At 42.2% G+C, this 22,978-nt stretch overlaps 1 protein-coding gene across 3 annotated transcripts in view; it reads left to right on the top strand.

Annotated features, from left to right (window-relative positions):
- The first annotated feature begins 572 nt into the window (after positions 1-572).
- Positions 573-22,978, top strand: part of anos1b (anosmin 1b) — a 53,481-nt gene continuing 31,075 nt past the window's right edge. For 2 of the 3 annotated variants that reach the window (XM_026147818.2, XM_026147817.2), the window contains exons 1-2: positions 573-904; positions 15,706-15,753. In XM_026147818.2, coding sequence (XP_026003603.2) covers positions 728-904; positions 15,706-15,753 — 225 coding nt within the window. In that variant the 5' untranslated portion in view covers positions 573-727. The remainder of the gene's footprint in view (positions 905-15,705; positions 15,754-22,978) is intronic. The other variant, XM_080291246.1, reaches the window with a different exon arrangement.

Here is a 22,978-nt window from a genome sequence, read left to right as displayed (position 1 = left end):
TAAAAATGATTAAATATACTTATGTGCATATCTAATGTTTTAAAGCAATGATAATAAAATGTAATTAAACTGATTGGATGCTTGCTTGGATTAGAATTAACGTGTTTCAGTGTGATGAGAGTGATGCACAATATCAAGCTGAATACCAAGTGGAATCAACCACTTTCTTCTTCTTCTTCTTGTCGTCATAATTTTAACTTTCCAGGAGAAACACGTTAAAAAAGACCCCGCTCTGGTCTCTCCACAGTGCTGGCCTGAAGTAAACCTGACCACTGACGCCTACAGCACTAACAGCTGGTGCGTGTGATGACGCTGAGGGTTGCTGGTCAATTTTATGAAAACAAATGATGCAAAAACTGTAAAATTAAATAGAAAAAATCGTAATGAAAGTGAAGAAGCGCGCATGCCACTGGCCTGATCATCGGAAGAAGCAGCGGCGATAGTAATTATTGCCGCTTGTGCACGACGTTGCCGAGGATGATGACGGTATTTAGGATAATGAGGATGAAGAACGTTATAACTCCACGTGGCCGCACTTGTACCGGTGGTGGGAGTGTCCGCGGAGGCGCTCCACTCCCTACTCGCGCGCAGGCACGAGCGGCGCTCGGATGTTTTCATTCTGAATTTATAAGTCAGAGAGAGGAGGACGCCTTCGAAACAAGAGGAAACGAGAGGGAAAAATCTTTTTGTTGTTGTTGTGTATGTTTTTGTATTAGCTTCCGGTGTAATGTCAGTTCGTCGGGCCGGTTTGGTGCTGCTTTGCGCGATGTTGGCGGTGACTTGTGCTCGCAGGAGTTCGCCGGAGCAGGAGGATGTTCAGGAGAAAACGAACAGCGCCAGATGCACATCCAGGTGCCTCACTCTGCACATGACCCAGCTAACCGCTGCTTTCAGACACCTCCAGGTACGGACAAGCATTTTGCCCCAAATCCTTTGTTTTAGTGTGTTTTTCACCTGAGGGTCACCTTCCGCACGAGCACCGGTGTCATAGCCTACAAAACGCACGAGAAACCGTTGAAATAAACAGAGAAACATTTAATCCGGTCGGCTTGATGTGAAAACCCAGTCCAGTTGGTCTAATATGAGATAACGTACAAAAGTAAAATTATATATGTACTATGTTGAATGTTTACAATTACTGCTTGTTTTTGTTTGTTTGTTTGTTTGTTTGTTTTGGAGGGGGGGGGGGGGGGTCCACCGCAGCGCTACCAGTCTTAATCAATATCGAGGTTTTGTTTGTGGTCACTTTACAATAACACAGTTTTATTATTTTGTCAAATATGTCACTTTATATATTCACATAAGCTCAGTCTAAACATTTTTCATTGGAACATATTGAACCAGTCCGTGCATTTGTTAATTATGCCTAAAAGAAGAAGGTGTGACCTTAAAATGTAAAATTATAACATGGACAGAATGATTTTTGCAGGTGATTTCCAGATGTAGTCTTAGCCACAAGTACTAATTTCACTCAGTGTGTCAGTTAGGACAGATCGTGATATTTGACTGTCTTGCTGTAGAAAATACACAATGCAGCCATTTCTAACGTGCACTTTACAAGTTGTTAATAAATGTTGCCCTCCTGTCTTTTTCCCTCAGTGCTGTGTTGTTACAATGATTTTTGGATAAGCTAGGCCAAAAGAGAAAGGTGCAGTGCAGAGTAAAGCAGCTGAGTGCTGCACTATTAAGCAAAAACAACAACAACCTTGTGATCTACACTTGAACTGTTGTTCTCCACGTGGTTTTCATCAGGAAGTTCTGACCAAATGATGTTGATGTTGCTCAGATTGAAGTCGGCCCGTGTCAATACTCTAGTGGGGCAAAGGTAGGCCGAAAAAAACTTTGGTTATTGGTTTTTAATAGTTCACAAAATGGCTCATCTTGCAGGGATTGCTGTGCTGTGTACTGGGGCCTTTGTAGTGAGGAATGTGAGATTAACAGGGACATTAGGACGTTACCAAGTTCGAAAAGCCACTTATCGTTAACGGCTTCAACATGTGCATGCTGTGTAGTGGGTGGGAAAGTCATTAACCACAGAGTTCAGCCCCAATGGCTCTGAGGTGTGCAGACAAAAGTGTGTATGTGTGTGTGTGTGTGTGTGTGGGGGGGGGGGGGTTGCATATGCTCACATATAAAACCGAGGTTTGGTCTGGTCCTTGTCCATCCAGAAAAGACCCTCGCCACCTGTGCATTGAGTAATGAGGGTGGCCTCTGGATGACTTTACCGTTTAGATGTTTGCATTTGTGTGTGTGTGTGTGTGTGTGTGTGTGTGTGTGTGTGTGTGTGTGTGTGTGTGGGTGTTCTAGACCAGAGGTGTGAGAAAGGGAACATTTGGTTTAAACTTTATGAACCAGTGTGCAAGAATCAAATGTGCAAATTCAGTGATTCAAATGAAACCAGGTGATTTTTCAGCACCAGCTTCTGAGTCGGGTGTTTGTGTCTTTTGCTTTGGTTTTATTACTTTCCCTAGTTTCATGAATTGTGTCAGGTTGTTTCTGATTTCTGTTCAGTTAATTTTTTCTGATATTATTGAAGCCTAGTTGTGCTGGTGCTCCAAGCTGTTTATATTTGATCCATTGTGTTTTGTAGCTTTGCATTTTTGTGGAATTCTGTTTAACTTTGATGTTGGATTTATTGTTTTTTGGACTTTAATCCCCTCAATAAATCACTCGCCTTTTATTCATTGACGTCTGACTCCTAGCATTTTGCATCTGGGTCCTCACGTCTTAATAATTCCAACATATCACAAAACAGCAAAACATAGACCTGGTAGACATATTCCTCCCTGAATTTGAGGATTTCCAGTCTTTTCTCCTTATTCTATCAGTACAATGGTTGTTAGCTTGCTGCAAAGAGAAGAAAAGGGTTTTCTGAGGGTGTAGGTCTCAGTCTGTGGGTTCCAGGCGTCTCCTCTGCCCTTCAAAAAGCTTTCATACCTGTCACTGGCTCCCTCACTGTTATTGGCCTCAAGGTTAGCCACCAAGCTCTTGGGGGGGGGGGGGGGGGGGCTCTTTGTCTCCTTTGTTACCAGCTGTCTGCCCAGCCTCGTTGTTGTCAGGCTCCTGCTCGGCTACCTGAATGGTTCTGGCTCTTGGAATCATTTTGTCCGGCTGCACAAAATTTGGTTCTTATAACTGATTAAAATAAAAATCTTTGGCTTTTTTAAATCATTTGAGGATGTTAGCTTGAGCTGTAGAAGACTTTGGTGTATACCAAAAGTATTAACCAGTTAGTTAAAATAATAATAATAAAGATTGTTGTTTAGGGCTGCCACGATTAGTCGACTGGTCAGGATTACGTCGACTATCAAAATCGTCGACGACTGATTTAATAGTCGACGCGTCGTTTGAAGCTTTGTAAGATCACAAAAGACGCAGGAATAAGTAGCAGGATTTAAGAGTGTAATAACGGACTGAAACAGAAGATGGCAGCACTGCATGTACAAGGATGCCAGCTGCCGTTAAACCCCGAAGAAGAAGAAGCTGTGTCCCAGAATTCATAGCGCAGCCCAGCACAGTTTCCAACAATGGCGGCAGCTAGTTAGTTTTAATATTACTCTTATTATTCTTTCTGGGTCACAAAATAAACGTTTAGGCGAGAATGTAGCTGTGTAAACCTCAAATATCTGCTCAGTTTATCAGGACACCGCATATTTTCAAAAGCGCTCCGACGTTTTCGGAGACGTCTGTTACCCACTAGCTCGATAGTTAGCCGGGGGCTAGGCTAACTAGAGCCGTGAGAACACCGGACTCCCCGCAAATCGTTTTCAAACCCACCGCCGTCTTTCGCTACTCAGGTTAAACATGATATATGAGTCACTTAGATAACTTAAAATGTTATTGTTTGGCTTTTTTCAGTATTTTATTTGTTCCTGAGTAAATCGGTTTGGCTGAGATTAAAGTTATAGTTTTTACACAGCTGAATAAACATCAAGCAGACAGCTGATTATCAGAAGTGTGAGATGCTCCAGAATATACTCCAGTGTCCTGTTATATTTTAGATAGCAAGGAGTTTATTAAACTTCACCGAAACAATCTGCAAATTTCATTAAAATTTAATAAACTATCATCTTGTCTTTATTTTTAGTTAGCACAGACCTTAAACACTTAAAGCTGTAAGCTAATGATAGTTATATAAGAGCAGATGCTGCTGGTGCAATCAGCTGTAGTTTTTACGTCCAATGGATGATGATCTGATTAATCGAGTAATCGCAAAAATAATCAGTGACTATTCGACTATCAAAATAATCGTTTGTGGCAGCCCTATTGTTGTTGTTCGTTTCTGTTTCTAACATCTTTACAGTGAGGATTGACATTTTTTTCTATTTTGACACATTTTGTAGAGTCTGTTTGATTAAAAATAAATGTGAGATTAATCAATAATGCACTGATTTTATTGATTGATTCTTGATTTATTTATACACCAACACCAACTGGCTGTTATCTCCACATCCACCTTGCTAACTGAGCTTGCTAGCATCAACTTATAATTTAGCACGTTATACATTCGTTTAAATGCGCTCATCTCTGGCTCCAAAAAACCCAGACGACACAAACTACATCCATCTTTTATATACAGACTGTGATTAGAAGAAATCGGAGAGGAAAAGGACGCAGAGCCTCAGAGGTTTTAAAAAGAGTCTGTGTGTTTAAACCAAAATAAAAAGCACATCAAAATTCTGAGGAAACAAGGAAACAAATTTTCTTCTCAGCCACATCCTGGAGAGTTGCATCACTCCTCGAAACTATTATAGGACAGCTTAGAGAGCACACGGATTGATTGATGGGTAGGAGTATGTTAGAGCATTCATTCCCTCTAGAAAAAAGAAAAAAGCCTTTAGATAACAGTTCCAGCAACTACGACATCAGTAAAGACAAACCGAGCTTTACTCATCCTCCTCAGTCACCACACTCAGACACAAACACACACATTGCTTCCTCTGGCTTCATGTGGGTGAACTTTGTGTTTTTGGCTCTTTCTCAGTGTGTGTGTGTGTGTGTGGCTAGTGTGTAGCCACTAGAATTTGAGTCACCAGTTTTCTATTTACACCTCTCTTTATGCTGCGTCTCTGGGTTTTCCACTACTTTCCCTTGTATGGCGTAATAGTGTAATTATAGCTCTTTCGTGTGTGAGAGAGCACACTTAAATATATATATAAACATGTTGGTATGTTGTCATATTCCCAGATTCCTCCTTGATGTAAGCTCCTAAACTAAGCGAAAAACTCCCGTCTTGCCCGAAGAGGTGAATTATTTTACACATACGTAGTAGCTCAGATTAGCCCGTGTTCTTAGACGCTCACATGCTGTGGCGCTGATGGGATAAGGGCTGGCGGTAGGTTAAACGAGCTCCCTGTGCATCCTTGTCTAAGTGTGCGCATGCGTGCATCTGTCCCGACTACGCTGCGGTAGGTAACTCTAATCGGCCCAAAGGTCGGTCAGCCAACCAGTCACGCTCTGAAAAAGACCAGAGACAACGGTCAGGTCAGGTTGCACGGAGACAGACGAGGAGATAAGGGCAGGTGGGCAGACTCGGTCAAGCGTGAAGATGGGCAGAGGGATGGAAAGACAGGAGAGCAGGCAAGCAGGTGTGACAGACGCAGGTGAAGACAGACAACTCGGTGAACTGATACGTAGGCTATAGAAGTAGACTGACATGCAGCGAGACAGGCATCCGGGTGAGCGACGGCAGGAAACAAAGGCTTGTTTGATTCGCCTCAAAGATAAAGCCAGTGCAGCTTTGTGACTGCCCTGTCATTTGATCAGTGCATAGATGGTGATAAAGTTGTGGCAGTGTAAGAGCGACTCTCACCTGAAACCAGGACAAGAAATTCCAAAACAGTAAATCACAGCTGGAATGGCAAGGCTCTGAGGGCATGGCTTTGTTGCAGCTTTGGAAAGAAAGACTCTTTTGCCACATCTAGACTGTCGTGATATTTTATATGTGCTACTTAAATCCTTTTTTCCCCCCTTGTTACTCCTTTCCATTGATAAGGAGATAAATGTCACACGTACGTCTGGGACAAACAAAGAGCAAATACTGGCTTGGGTATGGCCTCACCTTGCAAGGCAACTGGAGTCTTGTGAGATTCACAAGATCACTTTTTAAAGACCATCCCCAGCTTGCCCGGCTTTGAAACTACGAGTTTACTACTCAGTAAGGTTGTAAATATCTGAAGAATCAACAGGTGGCACGCTGCCACAGTGCTCGACTGCAACTTTGCTTTTCCTGCTGGATGCTCCCCGTGGTTCATTAATCGAATTGGCTGTAATAGATCGTAACAGATGGATAGTTCTTCCAATAACCTGCCTTCTAAGGTGTGTTTCAGTGTTAGGAACAATAACTTTCTAAAGTCTCCACAGAAACACACATGCACACCGTTATACTCCAAGTTCTTTTTTGCACATTGTGCACATTGTTGCACTTTGTTTTTTTTGTTGCAATTTTTGCACATTGCACTTTATGTTGTCCTGTGTTGATGGTCTGTTATATGTAGCACCATGTACTGTAACACTGCACATGGTTGGAATGACAATAAAGCCACTTGACTAGGGCTGCCACAAACAATTATTTTGATAGTTGACTAGTTGGCGATTATTTTTGCGATTAGTCGATTAATCAGATGCGGATGCTGCGATGGTGCCTAGGCCTAACACGATGGGACCACGTCATGAACACCGACGTTAGAAAGAGGATGGGAATCACGCCAATCACAGATAAGATGCAAGAAGCGAGGCTGCGGTGGTACGGACATGTGGTACGGAGCGATGAGAACTCAGTGGTGAGAACAGCACTGCGGCTCAGCCCCCAAGGACGTCGACCTAGAGGCAGACCAAAGCGGAGATGGATGGACCGAATCAAGGACGACGTGAAGAAGATCGAAGCCGATCTGACCGACGCCCTTGACCGACCCAAGTGGAGACGACTTTGCAGAAAAGCGGACCCTGCAACTGAGCAGGAAAAACGCTAGGAGGAAGAAGTCGATTAATCAGATCATCATCCATTCAACATAAAACGTACAGCTTATTGCACCAGCAGCATCTGCTCTTATATAACTATCATTAGCTTACAGCTTTAAGTGTTTAAGGTCTGTGCTAACTAAAAATAAAGACAAGATGATAGTTTATTAAATTTGACTTATATATCATGTTTAACCTGATATGCGAAGGACGGCGGTGGGTTTGAAAATGATTTGCCGGGAGTCCGGTGTTCTCACGGCTCTAGTTAGCCTTGCCCCCGCCTAGCTATCGAGCTAGTAACAGACGTCTCCGAAAACGTCGGAGCGCTTTTGAAAATATGTGGTGTCTTGATAAACTGAGCAGATATTTGAGGTTTACACAGCTACATTCTCGCCTGAAAATATGTTAAACGTTTATTTTGTGACCCAGAAAGAATAATAAGAGTAATATTAAAACTAACTAGCTGCCGCCATTGTTATAAACTGAGCTGGGCTGCACTATGAATTCTGGGACACAGCTTCTTCTTCTTCGGGGTTTAACAGCAGCTGACATCCTTGTACATGCAGTGCTGCCATCTTCTGTTTCAGTCCGTTATTACACTCTTAAATCCTGCTACTGATTCCTGCGTCTTTTGTGATCTTACAAAGCTTCAAACGACGCGTCGACTATTAAATCAGTCGTCGACGATTTTGATAGTCGACTAATCGTGACTAGTCGACTAATCGTGGCAGCCCTACACTTGACTTGACTAGACTTGACACAGGTTGGCAGACAGTTGGTTTTCTTTGTTTTTACGCTCTTTGCGCTAACTCACTGGCGAGCTTCCTAGTTTGAATACTGTCAGTCTTCTCGTCTAAACCCCAGTTTCTGACGGAAGGAGAAGGAGAAAGCTTTAAGATTTGGGAATGTAATAAAATCCCCTTTGTTTTGACGCTTGTTGTTTACAGGATGTAGGGCGCCACGAACTCGAAGGTGGACACAACAATGAGTCATGGGGCTTCTGTCGGGAAGCTTTCGGACCTCAAGGCTGTTCTTTTGGGAAGAACTTTATATTGTGTTGAGTGGACGTTAGTCATGATATATTCATCACACAAACAAGCCGTACACCATCACCGCGTTTGCTTCTGGTCATCTGGGTGTGATTAGCAGAGTTAATGCCTGATGTTAAAGAGACTTTCTACTGCACCTCACCACAAGCGCTGACCACAGCACACACCCACACACACACTTTCTCCTCCTCTGTCTCTCCTGCACACACTTTTGTTTTTTTTTTAATCACTGCATCTGGCAGAAGTGTGATTTATATCTCTCTCCCCTTCAAACACTGACGGGTGTGTGCAGCTGCGTGCGTGCACGCTGACCGTGCACGCGTCGTCGTGTTTTATTTTAAAGGCTAATATCAGGTTGTTTTTCCTTCAGCAAAGATCAGCAGCAGCAACCATGTGGAAGTCCTTTAGCGCAAGTGTTTCCTACTCCGAGGGTCAGTCTTGTGCTTCTGATGGGTCTCTCGTGACAGATTTTTCTTGCGGATCCCAGAACTGAAAGTTTAAGACCCAACAAGTGGAAAAACTTAAGATCGCTTTTTTTGTCTTTTATTTTATTGTAATACAGTGGGGCAAAAAAGTATTTAGTCAGCCACCGATTGTGCAAGTTCCCCCACCTAAAATGATGACCGAGGTCAGTAATTTGCACCAGAGGTACACTTCAACTGTGAGAGACAGAATGTGAAAAAAAATCCATGAATCCACATGGTAGGATTTGTAAAGAATTTATTCGTAAATCAGGGTGGAAAATAAGTATTTGGTCAATAACAAAAATACAACTCAATACTTTGTAACATAACCTTTGTTGGCAATAACAGAGGTCAAACGTTTACTATAGGTCTTTACCAGGTTTGCACACACAGTAGCTGGTATTTTGGCCCATTCCTCCATGCAGATCTTCTCGAGAGCAGTGATGTTTTGGGGCTGTCGCCGAGCAACACGGACTTTCAACTCCCGCCACAGATTTTCTATGGGGTTGAGGTCTGGAGACTGGCTAGGCCACTCCAGGACTTTCAAATGCTTCTTACGGAGCCACTCCTTTGTTGCCCGGGCGGTGTGTTTTGGATCATTGTCATGTTGGAAGACCCAGCCTCGTTTCATCTTCAAAGTTCTCACTGATGGAAGGAGGTTTTGGCTCAAAATCTCACGATACATGGCCCCATTCATTCTGTCCTTAACACGGATCAGTCGTCCTGTCCCCTTGGCAGAAAAACAGCCCCATAGCATGATGTTTCCACCCCCATGCTTCACAGTAGGTATGGTGTTCTTGGGATGCAACTCAGTATTCTTCTTCCTCCAAACACGACGAGTTGAGTTTATACCAAAAAGTTCTACTTTGGTTTCATCTGACCACATGACATTCTCCCAATCCTCTGCTGTATCATCCTCTGGCAAACTTCAGACGGGCCTGGACATGCACTGGCTTCAGCAGCGGAACACGTCTGGCACTGCGGGATTTGATTCCCTGCCGTTGTAGTGTGTTACTGATGGTGACCTTTGTTACTTTGGTCCCAGCTCTCTGCAGGTCGTTCACCAGGTCCCCCCGTGTGGTTCTGGGATCTTTGCTCACCGCTCTCATGATCATTTTGACCCCACGGGATGAGATCTTGCGTGGAGCCCCAGATCGAGGGAGATTATCAGTGGTCTTGTATGTCTTCCATTTTCTGATGATTGCTCCCACAGTTGATTTTTTCACACCAAGCTGCTTGCCTATTGTAGATTCACTCTTCCCAGTCTGGTGCAGGTCTACAATACTTTTCCTGGTGTCCTTCCAAAGCTCTTTGGTCTTGGCCATGGCGGAGTTTGGAGTCTGACTGTTTGAGGCTGTGGACAGGTGTCTTTTATACAGATGATGAGTTCAAACAGGTGCCATTCATACAGGTAACGAGTGGGGGACAGAAAAGCTTCTTACAGAAGACGTTACAGGTCTGTGAGAGCCAGAGATTTTCCTTGTTTGAGGTGACCAAATACTTATTTTCCACCCTGATTTACCAATAAATTCTTTACAAATCCTACCATGTGAATTCATGGATTTTTTTTCACATTCTGTCTCTCACAGTTGAAGTGTACCTCTGGTGCAAATTACTGACCTCGGTCATCATTTTAAGTGGGGGAACTTGCACAATCGGTGGCTGACTAAATACTTTTTTGCCCCACTGTATGTGTGTGTGTATATATATATATATATATATATATATGAGCATGGTTTCTTGTTGTAGGACTTCATTAAAAAAAGCAGCTGGAGGCCTTTTTGTGAAGTCTGTATCTTTATTTTACAATATTCCGTCTTGATGGATTTGTTGTGTTGAATGTTGGCTTTTCATTTATAAAATATCCTTGAAGAAGAAACTTTAGCCAGATGAACAGCATCCTGTTTCACAACACTCCCCATCCTTTCCAGTCTCCTCCTATTAACTAATATTTATTTCCACATTTCACCTTCTTTTGACTGTCTCTTTATTCTTTTCAGTATCCTCCCTCTCTCTTACTTCCTCTCAGTCGCCCACATCCAGCTTCTTTTCTCCTTTTCTAGTCATCTCATGCAAGTCCACCTCCTCTTTCTCTCTCAGACTTTTTTTTAACATGTGCAGCTGTTTTGCCGCAGACACACATACATACACTTACCAAGACCCAATGAAACCTCACTCTGACCACCGTTTAATGGCCATACGGCACACAGACCCATCTAAACTGGCTTAATTGGCTCTGACAGCAAATATGTCCCATGAAATCGACTTGGGATTAGCTCATATGTGTGTGCATCCATATGTGTGAGTGTAGACTACAGAAGGCTCTAAAGTGGATTGACTGACACTGGAAGGATGTTATGGCATGAAGAAGACAGGAAAAAGAACGATACCGTGAAAAAGATTGAGAGCGAGGATGAAGATGTGAGGCCAGCAGGGGGGAACACGGCTTTATATCTCCTCTGTGAAAATCTGGAGATACTTAGCTGTCCTCGGTACTTTCGCTGGAAGATCTATAGTTTATCATCGGTGTCATTTTTAAGTCCTCTCCTGTCATTTTTACAGGAGTTGGCAGAAATGCAGAGACTTGGAAAGGCAGTGAGTCCAAATGAAACACAGAAGGAGTGACAGGGTGACCAACAGAGGCTAATCCTCCGCTTCCGTAATCCCTCTGATGGTGCATGAATGTTCAAACAACCCTGCTTAAGGATCTATAAGCGGCACAAAGCAGCGTGATGTTGACAAAAACATAAAACTTTGGACTACCTATATACCTACATCAAATACTTCGTAGCAACCGATATCCATCCATGGTGTGTGTTTGCTAAGAAAACAGCACAAACTTGACAGATTTGCACTTATCATTTTGTTCCACTGTTCAGAAATCACACGGGAAGAAATGGAAGGTTCATACTTACAGCAGCTTTAATAGACCAGATAACAGCGCTCTCTCTCTCACCCATACTCTTGTCATTATTAGGTTCTTGCTAAAAACTAGCCTAATACCCAAAAGTTCATATAAATTCATCTGGCAGCTTCGGAAAGAGCTTCTGGGAAATGTGAAGAACAACAGCCAAAAGTATTAAAAGTGGTAAATTATACAACCCATCAGAAAGTACTCCTAGCAGCAGGTAGCAGCACTGAACATCACCAACTGATTGCACTAATGGATATCTGAGTTGCCTTTTGGGTACGTGGTAGCATAACAGCTCGGACTCATCGAGCAAAAATGTTTCACAGAGTAAGATTTAATATTGGCCAGTAAAAGTCACACAAACAAACCTGCCTTGTGAAGTGCATGTAGTATTTCTGCGAGGGCACATAAGGGTTTTCCTGTTTTGTTTTTGAATGGAAGCATATTTTCTTACACTTCAATGATACACCTCAATGTTGCAACGCTGAATTTATGCAGAAATAGATATTTAGCCGTCCTATGTTCTTCAGTGTAGATTCAGAGTGTGCACTCCCTTTTGTTTCATCGTCATTCAGCTGCATCTCCCTGTGCCCGGTTCTTCCTGATAAAAGGGAGTTCTTCCGCCCCACCATCAGATTGCGGAGGTTTTCTCTCTCTTACAATACGAAACGCCTCGAGGCGGCTGTTGCTGTAAATCAATTGTTGCGATCTAAATAAATTTAACTTGAGTGTAAAAGTGAACCTGTCTAAACTTCCAGGCTCACATTCAGTTTGTGTTTTCAAACAGAATCAGTCTGAGATGTTATCTTGAAAAGTTGTAATGTTGAGAGACTGAAGAAGAAGCTACTATAAGATGTGTATCCATAGCAACAGGGTTTTTGTACTGCAGACAGTATTAGCAAGCTTAGAAGTCAGCAGAGGAGGGAAGTGTTTCTCTCCGTGTCTCTATGCGGTACCATGACACCGGTTCCTTTGTTTCTGCCTCATCTGTTCTTCTCTGCATTTATTGTTCCCCACAGACTTGTTGCTAATCTATTCATTGGGGTTTACACAATTACTGTAATGTGCTACTGCTTCCGCCTTCCTTCTCTCTTCTGTGCCGTTTAAAGGCTGGTGTGCAGCAGCATTATCCCTTTAAACCTCCAGCACAGGTTACTATTAAGCCAAGGGTGTCTGCCCCGTCATTAGTCATTTAGTGATCACGGAGGTATAATGTCAGAGGTCAGGAATACCTCTTTTTTTTTTAGATACTTATAGATACTGGGAAACCTTGAAGCTTTGCTCAAGCTTAGCTCAAAATCTTCATTTCAATCTTATTCATTGTGTCTTTTTCTTGAAAGCTGACCAATTCTTCACTCCTGCCAACAGCTGGACAAGTGAGGCAGTAAGCAGCTGTAGCAGTGCACGGCGTGAGAGTATGAGAGGAATGAGGCAAACAAAATTTATGTCGAATTTGGGGCTCTAATCATTTTCACACATATACTCAATGGACGGTCTCTTTAGAAATCTGAGGTGACTTGCGGTTTGTTGGTTTTGGAGATGTAAAACAAGAATCTGGAGCTGTGTTCCCCGTCTTATAGTCAGCATTTAACTGTCTGACAGGCCTGTCTGAACACTTTATTTCAAAGTCTGTCTCAGGTTTAAGACCTTCATCACCCATGACTGATCTAGTGGCAGTAATTTCTTCACTTCCAGGCTTAGTGCTTGCACAAGTCACCCTCCATCCATCGATAACAATGTGCATCCGTTCTGAGCGTTACAAGCGAAAGCGTCAGTTCAGCATCTTCGGTACCGTGAAATCCCTTAACTCCTAATCTCTAACCTTTAACCCCAGCACTGTCACCTTAACTATAACCCCATAGCCCTCATAATACCAGAAGAACAAATGCTAACCTAAAACCCTGAAAAGGGTGTGTGTGTGTGTGTGTGCAAAGAGTTGAGCTGGTTCAGGCTAAATACAGCTCACTCAGGAGAGGGTTTAAGAGTTGTTAAGGGGGCTTATCCAACACACACTAGAGGCTCAGTCTTTCTCTCTGAAGGCATAGCCACATAACAACAGGCAGTTACACACAAGTATTATAATAGTTGTTTTGAAGGTGCACAAAGGCTTCATGATTTTTCTGATGATGACAAAGCATTTCAGAGGGAAGGGCTGCCTGTTGTGCCAAAACTGACTATCCTGCCAAAGGAAGCTCAAAACAGCTGGTAGAAATTGCTATTTAAAGGCATCAAAATGACTCAAAATCCTCGAATTATTGCAGAAAAGCCAAATGAAAACTTAATAGTTTGTTTTTACGCCAGTTTAAGGGCTCAAAAGGGGGTCTGTGAGTAGTTACAGCCACACTGTGAAACAGCCACACTGTGTTCATGGATAATAGTTCTCCACGTTCAATCCAAAGTACCGTATTTTCCGCACTATAAGGCGCACTTAAAATCCTTTAATTTTCTCAAAAATTGACAGTGCACCTTATAATCCGGTGTGCCTTATGTATGAATTCTGGTTGTGCTCACTGACCTCGAACCGATTTTATGAGGTACACGACACTCAAAAATCCGTCAAAAATGTTTTAGTACGACTTTGGTAAGCTACGAAGCCGCACCGCTTGATGGATTGTCGGCTACCGTAGTCAGAAGCCTGGCGGAGTAATCTATTCACTTCAATTCAATTCAATTTTATTTTTCTAGCGCCAAATCACAACAACAGTTGCCTCAAGGCGCTTTATATTGTACAGGTAGATCTTACAATAATAGATACCAAGAAAAACCCAACAATCATATGAACCCCTATGAGCAGCACTTTGATGACAGTGGGAAGGAAAAACTCCCTTTTAACAGGAAGAAACCTCTGACAGAACCAGGCTTAGGGAGGGGCGGGGCCATCTGCTGCGACCCCAATCTGGGTCCAAAACTCCGTCTCCTTCAGGTTCCAAAGTCAAATGATCACTGCAGCATCACTGAGAGTTAAAAACTGTCTAAATTCTTTCATCTTTAATAAAATGATCAGTGTTGCTGCTTTACCAGGTGTAACAATTAAGTTTAACATCCAGGCATCCATGAAAACAGAATTTAACGGAGTTAGAAGTTAGCAGGAAGTTAGCTCGCTAGCTTCCACCTAAACATGATATAGCATGTTCTGACTGAGAGATTTCTGAAAAACTCAAACGTACAGCTGTGCTATCACTTCCAACATAAATGAAGACAGGAAACTAAACAGCAGTGACGTTTGTAGGGTTACTGAAGTTGGGCTAGCTGGTATATAATGATGTGCTACGTGATCGCTAGCGACACAGCTATGTTAGCATAACATAAACACAATGAAGCTGGAGGATGAACGCTAACTTTTTTTCCATTCGATAAAAGTTAACATGAGGGTTCCCGATGGTTAGGGACAAATGCAATCGCATGGCAGGATGTTGTAAATGGACCAAACTTCAGTCAGGAGAACAACTGAGATAATCCATCCAGAACACGAGGTTAGTCATTAATATACTGCAACAACACGGGAATAGAGCAGCTGCAAGAGAATTCAACATTAATGAATCGATAGTACAGAAGTGGAGGAGCAAGAAGAATGAGCTGAGTAAGTTTAACTGGTCTGACTGTTCTGCTTAATGTGTCTTATAATCCGGTGTGCCTTATGTACGAAAACAGACCCGTTCATCGACAGTGCGCATTAAAATAAGGTATGATGGAAGACTGGCAGCCCGCCCAGTGTGTACGTAGCCTCTCGCCCATTCTTATGAATTTATAGAAGTGTCATTGCATGAATGATACAAAATAAATAGATTCATTAGTTCTGTATAGTTGTTGTCTAGACGGCGCACAGAGTCAAATAAGGGAAAACTCTGTGTGATAAGGGTGGGTTGGTTTGGTTGATCTTTATTTTTGTCCGTGTGGTCATGACATGTCGGATACCGCTGTCATATTGGTTACAGCAGCCGTGTTTACCGGTGGTCTTGACTCACTCAGCAATGAAGAGTGCAACACTCACACTTACAGATGCACACATAACCATACATCTCGCTGAGTGACGTTGTCCCTGTCTGGTTCTGCAGCCGCAAACCTAGAATGTTTAGTCATTTTTCACCCAGAGGATAATTACCTAAATAAGAGAAAGGTGGAGTGTGTGTCTGTTCGCATGGCTGGTTATGTAATTTTGTCAGTGACCTTTTAAGCAACAATATTTTGCTTTCTGTCTCCTTGTGCGTTATGCAGTAGTCACACATAAAGGGATTGAATGTGGGGAAGGAAACACGTCACGATTTATTTTTCTCTGTCTGTGTTTGTTCTAATCCTTCCTCATCCTCTCTGTTCTTTTCAGAGTGACCAAGTCCTGGTTTGGTGTGAAAACCACAGACGCTGTGCTCAGGTAAATACTACACACACTCACAAGCTTGGGCTATGACATCATACCAATTTGTTAATTTGGTCCAAGACTTACCAGGAACATTAAGCATATAACCAACCCCTCATTGTCCCGTTACCTCAAACATCAAGAAACAGTCCTAACCCCTAAACAAAATAGGAGCGAATGCCCGGGTTCGTCTTCTTTTAGCAGCATACCCTGCGCAGTGCCCAAAGCTATAGCCTGCCAAAAACACCTTCCTTGAAAATTACCTACACATTGTGTTGACACAGACCAAATCATCTACAATGGAGCACAACTGATTCCTCAGCAGATCTTATCTATCTGCCTGTTTTTTGAGCGGTATCTGCCTTTATAATGGTCGATAAATGAAAATTAAAAAGTAAAGAAGAGACAGGAGAAACATCCTTCAACCCTGTTATCAGTGTTGATGTTGCATAGTTTGTCCACCAGAGGGCAGTCTGCACGTATCTGTTCACAACTTGTGTTTAAAACATCGCAAACACAAAAACCAGCTAATCCGAGCCGAGTCGGGCAGCGTGGAAATGAGTAAATGAATAACTTCACATAACAAATGTTAATGGAGGGCTGTTTATGTTTTGCGTATCAGAATGAAAAAAATGATTGAATATAATATATCTTTTCTAAATATCAGCCGTAGAAATCCTGTATCAGTCGGATTCTGTTAATCAGAAGGTAATAGTAAAGTTTATCTAACTTTCTCAAAGTGGGACTGCAGTAGCTAGTTGCTGTAGCTAGCTGCTGTAACAACTAGCTACAGCAACTAGCTAGTGCTAGTTGCCACTAGCCACTGCTAATAGCAACAGTTTAGTTACAGTTGTCTTGTGATAGCATAAAAGTACAAATGCAAATGATGGCATTTATTAAGGTCTATGGAGATTCTGCAGGGCCGTAAATCAACTTCACCTGCATAAAACTCTGGCTCCAGAGTTAGCAGTGAGGACCAGTTAATTGAAAAAAGTAATTAATTACTGATTACTGATTACTTCTCCATTAAGTAATCCCATTACTCTACTGATTACTTATTTTCAAAAGTAATTAGTTACTTATTAGTGATTACTTCCCCAAGAAAGTAATCCTGTTACTTTATTGATTGCTTATTTTCAAAAGTAATTTTGTTACTTTTTAAAAACATGCTACCCAAACTGAACACGTAATAAAGCAACAGACCTTTCAGCCCAATTGTAATTTTTTTCTCCATAATCCATTATATAAAACTGAATCATATGAAAAAGTCTCTTTTTAAAACTTGTTTTATTAATTTTAATCTTTTAACTTTATATATCAAGCAGAAATTAAATTATATGCAACAGTCTTTGACTTGAAGAAATGTGTTTAACATTTAAACCTATTTTCTGCATATTCCAGCATCTAAAATAAAATCATTTTTTGTGTTTACACTCAGTCTTTCAAATAGATGCAAGTAAAACACAGCAACATGTCAGTGAATGTCACATTCCTGTGGCAGCGTGCTCGCTGCTCGCTCAGAGCTGAAGTTTAATTTTTCGCTGTACAAAGAAGTTTTCTTCCCACGCAGAGTGTGCAGTGGACACTAATGCTTTTGTCACTTTTTACAGAATCAAACTCAAAGTATTCTGAGTACTTCCAAGCTTTAAACGCTGCACGGTCGTACTCTCTCCATCACTCCATATTATCCACTGTTGATCTGCACACGTCTGTTGCTGCCACGAACGTCGTACACTCTCAAAATCAAAATCACACTTTAGTAGCGCAGTAACGTTGCATGCTTATAGGAAAGTAACAGTAATCTAATTACTTTTTTTTGCAATGCTAATCCCTTACTTTACTCCTTACCTGAAAAAAGTACTGCGTTGCTGCCCGTCTCTGGTGAGGACCGCAGAGTCAAACCAAAGACAAAAATGTAAAAAAGATCAGAGGAAGTGAGATCTTTGCACTAGTTGTACTAAATGCGTTTGGCACAGATTTGCCTCCTGTCACATGATTAAAGCAGCCTTTTAAACTCAACACATGCATGCTTGTGGCTGTGTTACTGAATATCGTTTTTCAGCATATTATCTCGGTTTGATTAGCTGGCACATTTAAAACATTGAAAGCGTCAATTGAAAGTGAGCAGAAAAATATGCACACGTGTTTTTTGTCCTCGGTGTGTACAAGAGCATACTGTAAACTATCCTGAGTCTGTAGCAACAAACTTGATTGTGCAACTGCACGTTAGAAGGCCAAGTGCCTCATAGTGGCCCACCTCAAAATGAAAAGGAACTTGGTGAGAGTGTCCCTATCCATTCACTCTCCTGTGGAGTCTTTAAGCCTCCACATTGCTTTCGTAATAGCACAGGTTGTGTTTTCATTTCAAATAATGTTCTCCTCTGTATCCCATTATCCATCCTCCATGGAGCAAAAATTAACGTGCTTATTCACTTTACACTGTCAGTAGGCTCAGGGTCTGTGTGTGTGTGTGTGTGTGTGTGTGTGTGTGTGTGTGTGTGTGTGTGTGCAAACATGCACGTGTGGTAATTCATTGTTTGGTTCAGGAAGCGTTTCCGTGCCCGGTATTTTTAGCTGCCAGTCTGTCCGCTCTACAGCAGTGTTTCCCATCGTAGTCTTATAGCAGGCCAACACACAAGACTGAAACTAGTTCTCCACGGTTTGGATGTTAATAATCATGTTTTAAATGTGTAAATACTAAATGCTAAAAACCTAAATCCAGGGAAATGCACAGCACTGTGCAAAAGTCCTGAGCAACCAGCCAGCAGCAGCCAGACTTCTCCAGGTTTTCTGAGATCTTTCAAAGTTCTTCTTTGAACTTTGGCTGCTTTATTGTTCATTTTCAGTGGAGTGGTTTTGTTTGTTTCGCCCGTGAATCATTCAAGCATGTTGTTTAAGTATGTTGTTACTAGCAGTTTATCACAAAACACATAATTTGTAATTTATTTTGTTGAAACTATGAAAAATACCAAAATATAACGCAAAAAGCAAAAAGATTCCTTAAGAGCCAAAACCTGACATATCTCAGCACAGTGTGTCAAATAATAGTGCAGAGTGTCCTTAAAGAAATTTAGGAAACTGGACAAGTGGAGGACAAAAGAATAAGTGGGAGGCCTGAAAACTTTATCTAAAGCTGAAAGTCATGTCCTTAAGAAATAGGAAAGAATCCAGCAAAGACCTGACACCGAACCTGAGAGATGCATCTGGAACTTCAGTTGATCTATCTGCAATTCGCCAAAACCTCATCAGAAATGGTCTCAGTGGAAGGGTGGCTGTCAAGAAGCCATTCTTAAGGAAGTGAAACAGGGGGAAAAGGCTGCAGTATGCCAAATTACACAAGAACTGGACTAAAACTCAGTGGCAGCAGTGGATATGGAGCGATGAATCCAAATTTGAAGGAGGAGGTGTGGAGAGAGGTAGAACAGCCAGTGTCTACAGCCTTTAGTGAAACACGGGGGAGGCTCTGTCACGATTTGGGGCATTTTTCAGCCGGTGGTGTTGGTGATCTTCTCGAAATTTAGGGGAAATGTGAATGCAGGAACGTATTGTTGGATTTTGATGCACCGTGCAAAACCATCTGGACAGTTTCTTTGACAGTGGTCACTGCAGTAAAGAGAAACGTTTGTGCAGTGCTCTCTTAGAAAAGTGTACTATAAGGACGGTACAAAGATAATGATTCTTTGCTATAAGTAACAAAACATGAAAAATGTCCTTCAAATAACCTTCCATCACGACCTTTTACTCACTGACCGTAACTCACTCTCGACTTCTCGAAAGACTAACTTTTTATTGATGCGTTTTCTGAACTCCTCGTTCGAGTTCAGACAAATCGAAAAGCCTCAACCCAGCTGGAAGCACACCTGAGCAGTATTTCACTTCTTACGACATTTCCAAGCTTTGCTACAAATTCACAAGACAGTTGGATAATGGAAAAGGTACAAACAGGCACAGCGAGAGGCCTTTTCTGTATAGCGTGTATTTCAGTCGAGTGTGTATGCGTTTGTAATGGGGTCAGTGGGGGTTAGTGTCAACAGCAGCCAAGAGCCCCCACTGAAAGCTCAACCACCAGACCGTTGCAGGGGATACCACGCTGAGCGAAACATCAACTTTCAACTACACTTACCCCCGCCGTCACCTCAAACAAAAAAACACAAACAGATATTGTTCCTTTGACCTGCCCACACTAATCCCTTCCTTTGTCTCGACTTCTCCAGTTCTTCCCAGTTTGCTGCTTCTACAAAGAAACATCCTATCGTTTCAGAAAATATGAAACAGAAGTTTAAAGCCACGTCTTTGTGTTTTGCTGTTGTACACGTGTGAATACCGGCACGGCATTGCGCTGTAATCGAGGTCCGGCGGCAGTCTCTCAAACTGGCCGGCGGAGGTCGACGCAGTTTTCCTCTCAGACAGCGTGATACTGCACAGACGTGCACCGTGTCTCTTCTTGCTTGTTTGAATTGCAAAGTTATTAATTCTTACTGTTTTACAGCCTGTTGAAAGTGGATACAGCCCAATTTGTAAAAGTCACCGCAGTAGGCCAAGCAAAATAAATTAGAGCAGAAAAGCACATATCCTAGTCCTCTGCCGTAATTGCCAAGATTAATCAAAATAACGAATTGCATAGCGAAAGAAGTCCAGCAGTGTTTAATGCACTCAAGGTGTGCGTATTTGCTAACTGGATGTTTGAGAGATGTTCAGACTTTGCTGCTTTTTATTGATTATGCACCCGGGGAGCGTTGCACGCTGCACAGTTTACGTCTTGTTGCTTCACAGGTTTTTGCTAAAAATGAAGAGAACTCTAGTCTGCTCTATTCTGGTTTGATGTTTAACCCCTGATCATGATAACGGGTTACTGTGAGATACAGAAAGACAGATAAGGATCGCTGAGAGTGATTTGGTCACACCAGAGACTCCAGTCGCTGTAATGTGAGACGGTCTCTATTATTGTTCTCGCTGAAACGTCTCAGCAACATTCAATATATCCACATGACTCTGGGGATAATCTGACTTCTCCTCAGAAAAGGTTGCAACAATGCAGTACTGTTTATTTTTAATAACGTACGTTCAGGATACATATATATATCTATATCTACACACATACTGAAAAATCACAGTGAGCCCGACAAAGTCCTTTCCTCTAAAAAAGAGCAGAAACATATAAAAATGGTTTCTTTCACTTTACAAGTATGTAGGTTTCAAAATCTCAGCAGGTATTTGCTGTCAACTTGACTGTGGCGTTTATGACACATCACGAAGGCGATAAAACATACTCATGAGCACGTGCAGTATGTGTCTTGATGCATGCTCAGTCATCCAGGTAAGTAAATCCCAAAACGTTGATTCTCCGGTGTTGCTTCAACAGCTGCTCTTGTAGAAGTAAGCAGCTACCACACATGTGAGGTTTTGTCTTGGTTGAGTGCTGCAGTTACTGCTCGTACAGTTAGCTTTTGTGGGCAGAAGTAAATTCTCAATGCATCCACACAGACACAACCTTCTTAATTGAAAGCTGCAGTTAAATGAAACCTGATCTTAAAAGCCAGCATCATGTGTGCCTTCAGAAACTGCTTTTTGTCCAAAGACACGCATGAATTGATGATCCCAAATTGGCTGTAGGTCTTAGTGTGGGAGCGAACGATCGTCTGTGTCTCTGTGATGTCCCTGGGATAGGCTGGTGACCTGTTCACAGTGCACCCTGCCCCCTGGGATGGAGCGCGGCTCCCCCACGACCCTAAATTGGATAAGTAGTGAAGAAAACAGACAGATGGACACTGTTAGGATTTGTACTCTGCGCTGGATAAACTATGTGATGTTACACTGATCTGAAATGTTCTTATTAACCAAAAGCAGTTATAGCCAAAATATAAGCTGACATTAGCTGATATTGTAAAACCGAATCGGTCACGTTTCTATATTCAGCTGCGGTCTAGATCATTTCACTCTGAGAGAAAAAAGAATGAGAAACTCAGAAGGGAGGAAGTAGCAGGGAGTCCACTGGTCGTTAGCCGTTGATCTGTTGAAGGAAAAACATGCCTCTGAATGTCTGATTTCAGGCGCTTTCTCTCGGGAACTACATTTTCTTGTGCTTATAAACCCAATTTTAGGGTTATTAGGTAGGCAAATCTAACAACAATGACTCAGTCTTAACCTTCGACGTTCGACCGGAGGATCTCATAAAGCCTTTTGGCAGTGTAGCATGCTCAGTAACTTTTGATGGAGACTTTTATGGAACAATTTGGGACTAATGTTTGTCTCCCTTCAGCTGCTTTTTCACTCCCTAATGCAAAGCTGAGCAAAGATGGACTTACTGACATTCAGCATATGTAACACAGTCTGTCTGCTCACGCAGCATACTCCCATCCATAGGAGTGGGTGCTTGTCTTTTTCACAGTACTCTATATTTCTCAGAAGTTGTAGCTCCGGTGAGCTGAGGCCTTTTTACACAACAAACACAAAGGAATAAAAAAATGTGATGAAACAAGATCACAGGTAAAGGAATGCACCTCAGTAGAGCTTCATATATATCTGTGTGTTGCATACGTCTCTCTGTCGGAGACAAACACCAACCAGGCGGATGCTGCCATAACACACATGGTTTGTGTCACACCGTCAGTGCGCTCTCTTTCATGGGAGCTCACAAAAACTAAACTACAGCCCTCACTCAATTCCTCTATCTTTCTATTTCCTGCTTTTATCTCTCACTTCTCACACACACACACACACACACACACAAAAATGTTGGGTATTCATATCTTGTCTAGCCCCTTACCCCCAAATGAAACCCTGTCACTAAAACCACATTTTGAGTCTCAAAAATGCCTTCAAACTCGTTGGGACCAGGATTTTGGTCCCCATAAGTATAGTAAGCTTCCAATTTTTGGGCCCCACAAAGATATGAGTACACACTCACACACATACACATACATATTGCAGATGTAGTAATGTGTACCAGGTGTTTAAGACAGTAGGATGTCTAACAATAAACAGATCTGGTGAGGAACAAAGGAGCTCATTTATATTGTGATCATCCCATCATTCTTCCCATCTAATTTATTGCTCTGAATTTACATGACTTTACTGCAGTAGGTCTGTCTGTCTGTCTGTCTGTCTGTCTGTCTGTCTGTCTGTCTGTCTGTCTGTCATAAATTATAAGAGCTGTGGCAGATTTACATTTTTGTACTTGTTCCGTACTCCAGCATCTCCTGGTGTTTCCTAAAGCAATTCTCCAGGTCAGGTGGGATTT

Source organism: Astatotilapia calliptera, chromosome 17 (assembly GCF_964374335.1).
Source record: "Astatotilapia calliptera chromosome 17, fAstCal68.1, whole genome shotgun sequence".
In the NCBI taxonomy this organism is placed as follows: Eukaryota; Metazoa; Chordata; class Actinopteri; order Cichliformes; family Cichlidae; genus Astatotilapia; species Astatotilapia calliptera.
The sequence above is the reverse complement of the archived record's forward strand: the minus strand, read 5'-3'. Positions and strand labels throughout refer to the sequence as shown.